The 12928-nt window shown below is 37.8% G+C and overlaps 1 protein-coding gene across 1 annotated transcript; it reads left to right on the top strand.

The window, feature by feature from the left end:
- Positions 1 to 3013: 3013 nt before the first annotated feature.
- LOC124607501 (calsequestrin-2-like) lies at positions 3014 to 3595 on the top strand. Its single transcript, XM_047139885.1, has 2 exons — positions 3014 to 3052; positions 3151 to 3595. The coding sequence occupies exons 1-2, from the start codon at positions 3022 to 3024 to the stop codon at positions 3345 to 3347; spliced, it is 228 nt and encodes a 75-aa protein (XP_046995841.1). The 5' UTR covers positions 3014 to 3021; the 3' UTR covers positions 3348 to 3595.
- The last annotated feature ends 9333 nt before the right edge of the window (positions 3596 to 12928 follow it).

Here is a 12928-nt window from a genome sequence, read left to right as displayed (position 1 = left end):
CCTTTTTTTTTTTCTTTTTTTGGTCATGTCCCATATGGAACTGAAATTATCAAGTTACAATGACAAAGGAAGGAATTAACATTAACGAATCTTACTTCACAGAAATTATGTAACAATGGTTACACTTTTTGCAAGTTAACTTTAACATAAACCATTCAGTTTTCCATTAAGAGCGAAAGCAGTTGCATGAGTCACGTAAAGAACAAAGTTTCCCATAGGGAACTAAAGAATTTTACATTTGAGTTATTGCAGACCCAGAGTATTGTGATCTTCATACTTCTATTTAAAAAATTTTGTAGCTCAAATTCACAGACATTTTGGAATCTGTACATACATGTGTGTAACAACGTACTTTTCATGTGTCATGTGGAACCTTTAATTTTCTGGTTTAAATATAATTTATTTCATGAATTACCTTTAATACCGACAATGTCTGAATGCAATATTTGCCATTTAGAAGAAGAAATATTAGTGTACAGAATAACAAACCTCATGAAAAATGCGAGAGATTGTAATGTACCGAACTTGGAATGGCTCTTTATCAATAGCAGGTAAAAAGAAGGCTTCTATTAAATGTTCAACGAAACCAGTCAGTACCTCTTAATTCACCATAGAGGTGATACAGTAATAAAAGAATTTACTTTTTTCAGAATTTCTGCTAAGTATTAAAAGTGTGAAGACCTATTCAATAAGTATTTGCTTTACCAATAACCTGTAGTACAAGCACATGTATAAGCAGGTAATTAAGGGAGTCAAGACTTATGTTAAAATTAAAGATACTGGCATTACTTGCTCACAAAACACTGTAGTTGCTGTACAGTTTATGCTGTAAGTGGTGTACCCAATGTGATTCCTGGAGGACATAATATTCTGTTATCCTATGGGAATGCACTGCTACCACACCTGTTGAAAGTAAGTTTTGCTGTGGAATAGTTGTATCAGACGTCTGTACCAGAAAACAAATCTCCATTGTGACACCCTCATGTTCTTGGTATGCTATTAGCTATTATTACAGGAATACTCTTCACATGGAGGAAGGAGGAAGGGGGGGGAGAGAGAGAGAGAGAGAGAGAGAGAGAGAGAGAGAGAGAGATGGGAGAAAATCATGTTCTTAGGAGGAGCAAGCTTTACAGCAGCATATGCTGTTAAAAGCATAGTGAGATTTTCTTTTTCATCATTTCCAATGTTGTACACAACTTTCTTGCACTTTTATTTTATCACATTTTTCCCTTGAGAATGGAGAAGAGAGAGGAAGAAGAAAAAAAAGAAAAAGTAAGCGAGCTTTCATAAGAACTGAAAACTCTACTTGTCTCATTTGTTATTTTCAAAATGTTACTCTCTTTCCAAATGCTGTTCTGTTTTTTCAAACCAATTCTGAATGTCTCAGGTTATTACATATTATTTACTGTACATTGTCCAGCAACACTTCTGTTGTTACTGGATAGTTTGTAATTTGGCACTACCTTTGTACCACTGGTATTGGCTAGTGTACTTTTGCAGATAAGAAAATCGACTGGACTAGAATGTCCTGTCAGTATAGGACAAATTCAGACAATATGGAACTTTTTACACTAAATTTGCAATATAATGTCACCCTTGTCTAACACAGATTGTATAGTCTGTCTGTAAACTGAAGAGCGAGCAGCGCCTTTGGTGGGGGAAGTGGCCTTTCCCGGAAGAACGCTGCCACTGGCCTACAGGGCCACCCAAAATCAGTTGCCCTGTTACCCGTCTAGCGGTGTAGTTCAGCGTGCAGTGATATACTGATATACGTCGTTTCTGTTTGTGGAATCTTTATTGCCAGCGTCAGTCAGTTGACTTTGTGTACTCACTGATATACTTCAGTATCCCGAAGTGATGGATAATCGCCCTGCATTGCAAGAAAATGTGCGGAATACGAAGAAGAGGAGGTATTTGCGGAGTAACGAGCGTTCGATCGTCTCTAACGTTATTACAGCGTGTGTTAAGGAGGCAACACAAAAAGAACTGTTGGTTAACATTAACAGCCCCAATCAAAGGGCTGCAGTTTATGCAAACGTCAGCCTCGCCACTATAGGACGCATAAGGAAGGAACGTGAAAACAAGCCGCATGGTTTACTGGAATCGCCGCGAAGGAAAACTGATAATTTAGGGAGGAAACCCATCGTCATAGACAGTTTCACAAAATCAGTCATTCGACAAACGATGGAGGACTTTTACATAAACCAAAAAATAGTGCCGACATTACGGAAATTGCTTAATGCCGTGAAACAAAAAATACATTTTCCTTGGCAGAAAGATGTTTTACACAAGACATTGCGTGAAATGGGATTTACCTGGAAAAGATCTGTAAGTAAACGAAAGATTCTCGTAGAAAGAACGGATATAATTGACTGGCGATGTAAGTATCTGATCCAAGTGAGGAAATTAAGGGAGCTAGGCAGAAAATTCTTTTATATTGATGAAACTTGGGTGGACAATAACATTACTTACAGAAAATGTTGGCAGGGCCCTGGCGTTGAGGGCATTATGGACAATGTTAGCGGAAGCAATAGGATTATAGTGGTGAATATTGGATCAAAAGATGGGTTCTTACCCAACGCACAGTTGGTTTATAAAGCGGGTTGTGCAACAGGAGACTACCACGGGCAAATGAACTACGAAAATTTTTCTAATTGGATATCGAATAAAGTGATTCCGAATCTGCCACCGAACTGTGTTATTGTTATGGACAACGCTTCATATCACAACAAGGAACACAACAAAGCTCCAACTAGGTCCTCGAATAAAAGCGAAATGATTGAATGGTTATTAAAAAATAAGGTGGAAGCTGAGTTGACAATGAGAAAAACAAAATTATTTGATTTAATTAAACAACATAAGCCGGAAGACAAAGTATTTGAAATTAATAAAATACTTGAAGCCCATGGACACACTGTGCTGCGACTTCCACCATACAACTGTGACTTAAATCCAATTGAAATGGCGTGGGCAAAGCTCAAGAATTTCGTCAGAGGAAGAAATATTCTTGGAGATATTTGCATGACGAAGTTGCTGCAGTTGGTGAAAGAAGGTATGTAGACATTTTCTGAGCTTCCATGTTTTATTCCGAACTAAATTTTGCCGTAACCGAAAGAGAGCGTATACAAAAACTTGTCCCAATTGTTACAGGTTTTGAAACGATAAGTCAAGATGACTGGAGTGCATACTGCCTCCATGTGGAGAAACTTGAAAGAGAATATTGGGTTAAGGATGGGGTTATGGAAGACATAATAGACGCTATAGTTATTAATTTAGAAAGTGATGACGACGAGGACGACGACGACGACGACAGTAATGATAGTGACAATGTTGATGATGACCTCTAAAATACGATGTATGTAAACAGGCAATGAATATTTTTTTGAAAAATATGTTGTGTGTTCTTTCAAGCCTGACTCTGCTCATACACTATGAAATTTCTTTTGGTAGAAATGTAGTACATGGTAGTAAAAGATTTTCCAAGATAAATACAGTCAAATGTTGTCCAAAGCAATAAATACCATTATCACTTGTTGTACAAAACCAGGAATAACTTGAGAGCTTCATGGTAAAATCAATTAACGTTTCGCTAGCAGAACGTGATTCAATCACGTAATACATTTAATGCCTAGAGAACAGCAGCATTTGAATATACTCTGTCACTAAAACTCTATCTCGGTTACTATTCACATTATTCTAAGGAATATTGCTTAAAACATGTGTGCAATAGCTAATCTAAACACTACTGAAATTTCTTTCGAGACACGTATACCGATTCTGGACTTCTATGTAAAAAGCTTGACATACAAGGTGCGTTCACATATTAATTTTTATTTTTTGGTAAGAACTTTACTTGTTAATCTACAACAATGTTATCCTATTCAAAATATTCCCCAGTACATGCTATACACTTATGCCAGTGCTTTTTCCAATTCCCAAAACACTTTAGGAATTATTTCCTCGGGATAGTTCATAGGCCTTTTGACTGCATTTTTAATCTCACCCATTCTTGTAAAACTGCTGTCCTTTAGGCCTGCTTTGAAATGTTTATACCACTTGTGTGTTCTGGGTTTACTCATAAGAGACTCACCAAAAGCAATATTCAACATTCCTAAAAATTTGATACACTTTATTCCATTCTTATAACAAAATTTAGTACAGATTCTCTAATCTATTTTTATACAAAACAAATAATAGTTGATGCTACCAAAACACATATAACTTTTTTGACAACTGAGAGCCGGCCGCGGTGGTCTAGCGGTTCTGGCGCTGCAGTTCGGAACCGCGGGACTGCTACGGTCGCAGGTTCGAATCCTGCCTCGGGCATGGGTGTGTGTGATGTCCTTAGGTTAGTTAGGTTTAAGTGGTTCTAAGTTCTAGGGGACTTATGACCTAAGATGTTGAGTCCCATAGTGCTCAGAGCCATTTGAACCATTTGACAACTGAGAACTGGGTAAATACCCAATATGCAAAACATTGCACAGATACTTTTCAGACATGTTTACGAAGAGAGTGGCAAAAAAAGCAGTGCAAACCGAACTGATACAAAACACGGAATTATAAATTTCTGCTTACTTTTTAAACACTCTTCGTGTTGCAAGAATTGTTAAGTTCCAATGCAGACCCTTTAAAGAAAACTTCTACATTTTAGTAAGAACAAGCCTTAAATTCTACAGGTTGATTGCACTATATCTGGTTCGTCTTACGAATAGAGGAACATACATTCACATGAAGAGGCATTCGGTTCTATGTTTGTAGTAGAATACTGACTTCCGTTCTTATGTTAATATTATTTACTCTATAATGTTTTGTTTCGAAGAAGCTATCGTCTTTTGTTTTCCTTATACTCTTAATGCATTTGTCTAAAAATAAACACAGCCGGGACGTATCTGTACGCGGCGTCGCCACAGATATGAAGCGCGCACCGCCGCAGGGCCGGTACTACGTTGTGAAACAGCCTGTAGAAGCGCCCTGTGACGTAGCAGGGTAGGCAGAGTGGGGACTCGCTTGCTCGCTCTTCAGTTTACAGACAGACTATAGCAGCCATTGAGGTGCCTGCGTGGCCAGCTTCTACAGCTTTCGCTTTCAGGTTTGTTTTTTGCTTGGGCCATATCATGACAACCAGTCATTCCAGTGATTGACACCATGTCAAAGACTGGAACCAAGATTCACAGAAATAAATTTCCATGGTTGTAATTCATAGTGTAATTAATTTTGCTCACTGACATGTTTTGAATTCAATTTTAAAATAAAACCATGGTACCAGTCATTATTTGGGTTTCAGACTGGAAAATTACAGTTTTAAGACACCCCAACCTTAAAATTAACAGCTGTGATCAATGTTATTTTCAACAAGTTCCTTCACTTCCTACATCATCATGGATCAGTCCAATATAATATTATTACTACACTTAACTTCCCAATGATACAAGTTATGCATTTAAGAGGAGCCTTAACGTTGGCCTTTGTGTTTGTCTCATTTAAATGTATTTCTTGTCTCGTATCAAAAACTGAAGTACTGTCAAAAACTGGTGCTTCTACCTTATCACTCAATTAAAATACACTGTGTCATATACAGGCGTTAATAAAATCATAGCATTTAAATTTCTAATCAAAGAGAGAGCCAAATTCGTAAGTGAATGTTGCAATTACAGTGTCAGCATATATGGAGATCGGTAGTGCATCACTTCAGATAAAGAAAAAATAAGTTTTTCTTTTTATAACTAAGTAATACTTTATTAGTTCTGTTGTAATTTCTGTTGTCAGTAAAGATACGCCTAAGCAAACGATGTCAACTTTTTTTCAAGACACGTCTTCACTGTTTTCCACACTTGATTTTCCGAATTATACCTGTAGTTAAAAGCTTTGGCAACCAAGGTAATTTGTTGAGCTCCATTGAATCTTAAATAGTATTTTAAAACGGGCAAATAAGTAAAGCACTCATAAAATTAATAGTAAACAATTTATAGGTCAGCTTGTCAAACTACCAAAACACACTCGAATTTAGGAATTTCATAGCAGAACTGTCACTGTTTTTTCTCACTAGATTAGAAACACTTCATTATGTTGATGTGTAGATATCTAGAACACCCAATACAAAAGACTTATCAGGGCGCAGAACGAAAAACATTTTCATCCGTGTTTTGACACTTCGTTTTTCGCCAAACTCAGATATGGCAGACACTCAATGATATGATCTTTGGCCGGCACGCGCTAGAGCCATCTATCGGTAGGTCCGGTAGTTGAGCATCCCTCATTTCGCTAGCTTTAGACGCCTGTTTCACGCACCCAACAGGTCAGTCGGCATCAAGCCGTGGTCGAGTGAACGTCGTGCCTGTGCTAGTTTAGTTTTTGTGGCAGTTTGAAATGTGTGCTGCAATAAAAAACCCCGCCAAATGTGAAGTGCGTGCTGTCATAAGGTTTTTTACAGCCAAAGGATATTCTGCAGCAGCTATTCATCGTGAGCTTTGTGCCGTGTACGGACCAAGAGTTATGAGTGAAGGAGTTGTCCGTGAATGGGTACGTTTATTTAAAAGTGGACAAGAAAACGTTCATGATGAAGAGAGGAGTGGTAGACCATCATTGGTGACTGACGAACTCGTTCAGACAGTTGATGCAAAAGTTCGTGAAAATCGACGTTTCTCAATGTCGGAGTTGTCTACTGGTTTTCAACAGATTTCTAAGACACTCTTGTACGAGATAGTGGCAGCAAGATTGGGTTATCGTAAGTTCTGTGCACGATGGGTGCCCAAAATTCTTACCGACCACCACAAAACTCAAAGAATGGCCTCTGCATTAGACTTTCTGTCACGTTATGAGGACGAAGGAGAACCATTGTTAAACAGAATCGTGACCGGTGACGTAAAAAGAACAAAAGTAAAGCAAGAATACTGGAATGTAGTCAAATTAAATAAAATGATGTTGATGGAATTAGGTTAAGAAATAAAACACTAATAGTGGTCAATGAGTTTTGCTGTTAGAATAGTAAAATAACTGATGATGGCTGAAGAAGGGGTTATTAAAAATACAGTCTAGCACTAGCAAGATTAGAATTTCTAAAGAAGATCAATGTGTTAATATTAAACATAAATTTAAGTAGTAGGAAGTCTTTTCTGAAGTTATTTGTATGGTGTGTAGCCTCATATGGCAGTGAAACGTAGATGACAAACAGTTCAGACAAGTATGGAAGAGGTATTTTTTAAATGAGGTGCTGCAGAAGAACAGTAAATAGCAAACAGGATTAGACTTTGAAGGCATACGAAATGGAGAGTAAAACGTAGCTATTCTTAGGTTAAACATTTATATTGGGGTTTCTCTACTCATCCTTTCTGCAGCTCTGTCACAGCTGAAGTCCTAAGTTCTCAGTAACTGTAAAAATTTTAACTTTGGAAAAGTTAAAATTAAAACTCAATTTTGTATTATGATTCGATATATTTATTATACTTTCAAGACAAAATTAAAGTATAATTACAAAGGCAAACAATACTTACAATACAAAAGGAGCAGCTACATGCTCACTGCTCAAAAACCAAAACCAGACTGACTTCCTATGCCAATATGGCTGTAACTATTTATACTTACAGCAAGTACAATTCTATATTAGTATTAGTTTGTGTACGTTATTTTATTTGAGTATGACTTCTCAAATAAGAAATTACAATAATACATTTTCATATTTTATTAATTACTAGAGGTTCTCTTTGTGGAAAATGTTCCCTTCATTTGCAGAGCTTCTACTCATTAGTGTAATTAAGATTCCAAAATTATATTCTTCATAACTTTCCACAAGTACAATTTTGCGTACACCTCTATGTCAGAAATTACTGTTTATGTTTAAAATTTACGTGTTTAAATGGGTTTCAATTAGACTGTTATGTTTCAAGAGGTAAGTGAAACAGGTGGCAGATAGTCTTTCATTGGTAAGATATGAGGAAATACCATTAATCTACAAAGGAGACTGCATACAAAACACTCATGCAAACCATCCTAGGATATTGCTCAGGCATGTGGGACCCATATCAAATGGGACTCACAGGGATGTTGAATGTATATTAAGAAGGGCAGCATGGATGGTCAAAGGTTTGTTTGATCCACAGGAGAGTGTCACAGAGATTCTGAAAAAACTGAATGGGCAAACTCTTGAAGCTAGATGAAAATTATCATGTGAAAGCCTACTTTAAAGTTTAAAGAACCAGTATGAAGTGATGAATATACTACAACCCCCTACATATCACTCCCATAGGGATCACAAAGACTATATTAGACTAATTACTGCATGCACAGAAGCGATTATGCAAACATTTTTCTGCTTTTAGCGTATGTGAGTGGAATGGGAAAAATCCATAACTTGTGCAATGTTAAGTACCATCTGCCATCCATTTCAGTGGTAGTGTAGAGCATGTAACTAATGAGGAGGTACACAGTTGAATTGGTGAAAAAATAAATCTGTGGAACAACATGACTAAAAGAAGGGATTGATTGACAGGATTTTTCTTGAAGCTTCAAGGTATCATCTACACTGATGGGGAAAACATCACAACACCTAAACATAATTAATGCAGAGTAACGAAATTTCAGGAATACATTTGTCTAAGTAATATATTTAAGTGATTAACGTTGCAAGATCACAGGTTATGTAAGTGTGAGATAAGCCATTGCAAATGTGAAATGCAGGTACATTACCAGTTTAACCACCAAAATGTTGGATGCAAGCATGCAAACATGCGTACATTGTCTTGTACAGTGGCCAGATGTCAGTTTGTGGGATGGAGTTCCACACATTGCACTTCCCAGTTAATACAGGGACAGTTAATGTTGTTTGTGGGTGATGCTAGAGTTGTCGTCCAAAGATGTGCCGATATGTGTTCAATTGGAGACACATCTAGTGATCAAGCAGGCCATGTAACATCTGACATTCTGTAGGGCGTGTTGGGTTACAACAGCATACGTGGGCAAGTGTTATCCTGCTGTAAAACAGCCCCTGGATTGCTGTTCATAAATGACAGCACAACAGGTCGATTCACCATACCTACTAGTTACTAATAGATTTGCAGTCAGGGTGTGTGGGATAACCACAAGAGTTCTCGTACGAAATCGCACCCCAGACCATAATTTCAGATCTAGGTTCAATGTGTCTATCATGCAGACAGGTTTGTTGCAGGCCATCAATTGGCCTTGTTCTAACCAATACACAGCTATCATTGACACCGAGGCAGAACCATCTTTCATCAGAAAACACAACAGACCTCCACCCTGCCCTCCAATGAGTTCTCACTTGTCACCACAGAAATCACAAATGGCAGTGGTTTAGAGTCAGTGGAATGCACGCTACAGGGCACCTGGCTGAGAGCCATCCTTGAAATAAACAATTTGTAACTGCTTGTCGCATTAATTGTTGTAGGGGAATTGTTTGTAGTGTAATTTGTATTGTTTGTATTTATGTTGTTTGTTTGTAGAGTAATTTGTATTGTTTAATCTGCCGTCATGTGTGACAAATGTGGATGTTGTCATAGATTAGTGAGCATGGGAGTGAAATGTCAGGATTGTGGGTTGGTGTTTCACTGGGGACATTGTAGTGGGGAAGCTGTTATAGTGCCAGATTAGGCTCGCCAGTGGAGTTGTAGATTATGTAGCCGTGAAAAGAAAATCGTGGAACAGGGATAAAAAGATTTGTGCCCTTCAGGCTGAACTAGAAATGGTGTACTTTGAATTAGATAGGTTGAAGGGGGAAACAGACAATGGGACTGGGAATAGGTAACAAGTCGTCAGAAGGAGAAAACCTCAGAAATCACTTTAAAGATTCCAGTGAACAATCAGTTTGATTTGTTACCTGAAACAGAAGAGCCTCAATCAGTTTTTGAGCAAAGTAGGGTGCAGCACACTCATAGTAACAATTCTAATGCTAGGTCGCGAGTAAAGTCAAGCAAAAAGAAAAGAGTCCTGCTGTTAGGTATCAGTCACGGGAGAGGTGTAGGCCAGTTGTTACAGGATAGGCTAGGAGTCGAGTACCAGCACACAAGCATTGTGAAACCTAGTGCTAAGCTTAGCCAGGGTGCATAAAACTTAGGGGCCTTGTGCAAAGATTTTGATGGTGAGGACCATGTTCTTATAGTAGGAGGAGCAGGAAACAGCCTGGCTAGCAATTCGGACTACAGTATTACGTGTGACCTGGATGTAATAGGTGCAGTAACAGCTCACATTCATGTGGGGTTTGTGAATGTTTTGCAGTGCTATGACCAGCCCTGAGTGAATATGGCTGTCAACTGTGTTAACAGAGAGCTGGGGTGGGGGTTACTGTTGGCAGAAACTAAACCTCATATCTGTGCTGTGCCTGTTGATGTAATTGGGAGGTGGGGTTACACTAGTCATGACTTGCACCTGAATAGGAGGGGGAAAGATAGATTTGTTGATCTTCTTGCAGCAAATGTAAGGGGGGCCACATGCACACAAGATAAAATACCTGTGATTACTGGAGTCAGAGGAACACATTTTTTAGGTTAGAGTCAGGTTACAGACAGAGAGTATTGAAAGAGATTAAAACAGAACAGTGCCATAATGTCTGTAGCAGTATCCAAAGAAATAAAATTTGTTTTTCATCAGAACATTACAGACCTGAAAACTAAGATAGATGAGCTTCCTGTATGTCTAGAAAATGGGGTAACTTCTGAAGGTATAGATGTTTTATCTCTCTCTGCTCATCATGTAACTGCAGGGATGGAGAAGTTAAATTCAAGGGATTACAGATTAGCATCTTATTCATGTAGAGTCAACATGGAAAAAGGAGGAGTTGCTACTTATATAAAAACTGGACACAAAGTCAAAAATATTGAAACAAATAGTTTTTGTGCAGATCAGATCCTTAAAGCAGGTGCTTGTGAGTTGCTACTGCAATATACTTCTATAGTAATTGTAACACTCTACTGGTCCCCTCAAGGTTTCAGCTATTCATGAAAAATGTTGAGGCATTATTGAGCTACCTGCCAGACAAAAAGAAGCAGTTAGTGGCTTGTGGTGATTTTAATGTAGATCTCTTAAAAGATACGGATAGGAAAAAGAGCTAGAATCTTTGTTTAGTTGTTTCAATCTAGTATCTGTTGTAAATTTTCCAACTCGTGTGCAGCAGGATAGTAGGTCACTTATCGATAACATTTTCATATACAGTGCTCAGGCAGAAACAATTAATGTGTACCCAGTTGTTAATGGGCTACCTGTTCATGAAGCACAGTTAATGGAAATAACACATATAGCACCTTACAGGATTCAGGCAGGTTCATACAAGGCAGGGAGGCTTATTAATGTGAACAGGATACAAGTGCAGCCTAGAAGAGGTGGAATGGGATGAAGTATACACAGAAAATGATGCTGATGCCAAATTCAGTTTATTCCACCATAAATTTGTCTCAATGTTTGAGAGTTGCTTTCCTGAAATGTTATCCAAAAAAGCCATTACAAAGTCAAGTAAGCCATGGATTACCAAGGGAATTAAGATATTGTGTAAGAGGAAGAGGGAAATATATGGACAGGCCAGAATAAGTCAGGATCCAACGTTACTTGCTTACTACAAAAAATACTGTAAAAGTCATTAAGAAGTCGAGAAGCTTATGTGTTCTGACAGAAGTTAATAATGGGGATAATAAGATTAAAACTATTTGGAATATTGTCAAGCGGGAGACAGGGCAGCATAACAATGCGCAGCATACCGTAGCAATAAAGCTAAATGATGATGTTGTGAGCGAAAATTCACAGGTTGCAAGTATTTTTAACAATCACTTTCGGAATGTAGCAGCAAAAATAGGGTTAAAGGGTTCAGTTGAAGAAGCAAAAAAATATGTTAAAAATGTCATTCCCCAGGACTTTAGGCCTTTAGAAATAGCACCAACATCCCCCACTGAAATTAAGGGAATTATAAATATAATGAAAAACAAGAGCTCATGTGGTGTTGATGGAGTCTCTAACATAATTTTGAAGTGTTGTACCTAATTTAATAAGTGGAGTCCTTACTGATATATGTAATACTTTGCTGGCACAGGGAATTTTTCCAGACAGATTGAAATATGCAATTGTCAAACCTCTTCATAAGAAAGGGGACAAGAGTGACTTAATAGACCAATCTCATTGCTGACTTCATTTTCTAAAATATTCAAAAAAGTTATGTGTTCAAGAGTAGTCTCACATTTAAGTGAAAATAATTTACTCAGCATGTCACAGTTCGGATTCCAGAAGGTTACTTGAGTCAGAATGCTATCTAGACATTTACCCACCAAGCAGTACAAGCCCTAAATAACAAATTATCACCAGTTGGTATTTTTTGTTATCCATCCAAGGCATTTGACTGTGTGGATCATGTCACACTCTTAGAGAAACTCAGGTTTTATGGAACTGAAAGCTATACGCACAGCTGATTTGAATCATACTTAATGAACAGAATGCAAAAAGTTGTGCTGAATAGCACAAATAATGTTGTAAGAGTGGTAAATTCTAGTGAATGGGGAGTTATCGTAAAGGGAGTCCCACAGGGTTCAATTTTAGGTCCTCTGCTATTCCTTATTCATGTGAATGACCTCCCACTTAAAGTTCAGCAAGCGGAACTAGTACTTTTTGCAGATGACACGACTGTTGTAATAAACCCCATTCCAGGAAAGGAACTGAAGATATTTTTAAGTATGTCTTTCAAAGAATTATTAAGTGGTTCTCAGAAAATGGACCCTCCCTTAATTTGGAAAAAGCTCACTATATCCAGTTCGGTACACTGAATAGAGTCATACTGACGATTGATGTAGCATATGAACAGGGCTCAGTTAACAGGGTAGATTTCTCCAAATTTTTGGGTGTTCACATTCATGACAACTTGAACTGGAAGAAGCTTCTCAAACAACTAAGTTCAGCTTCTTTCGCTCTTTGTATAATCGCTAGTCTTGGTAATAAACAG

The sequence above is a fragment of the Schistocerca americana genome, chromosome 3, assembly GCF_021461395.2.
Source record: "Schistocerca americana isolate TAMUIC-IGC-003095 chromosome 3, iqSchAmer2.1, whole genome shotgun sequence".
NCBI classification, from domain to species: Eukaryota; Metazoa; Arthropoda; class Insecta; order Orthoptera; family Acrididae; genus Schistocerca; species Schistocerca americana.
This window is presented reverse-complemented; position numbering and strand designations above follow the sequence as displayed.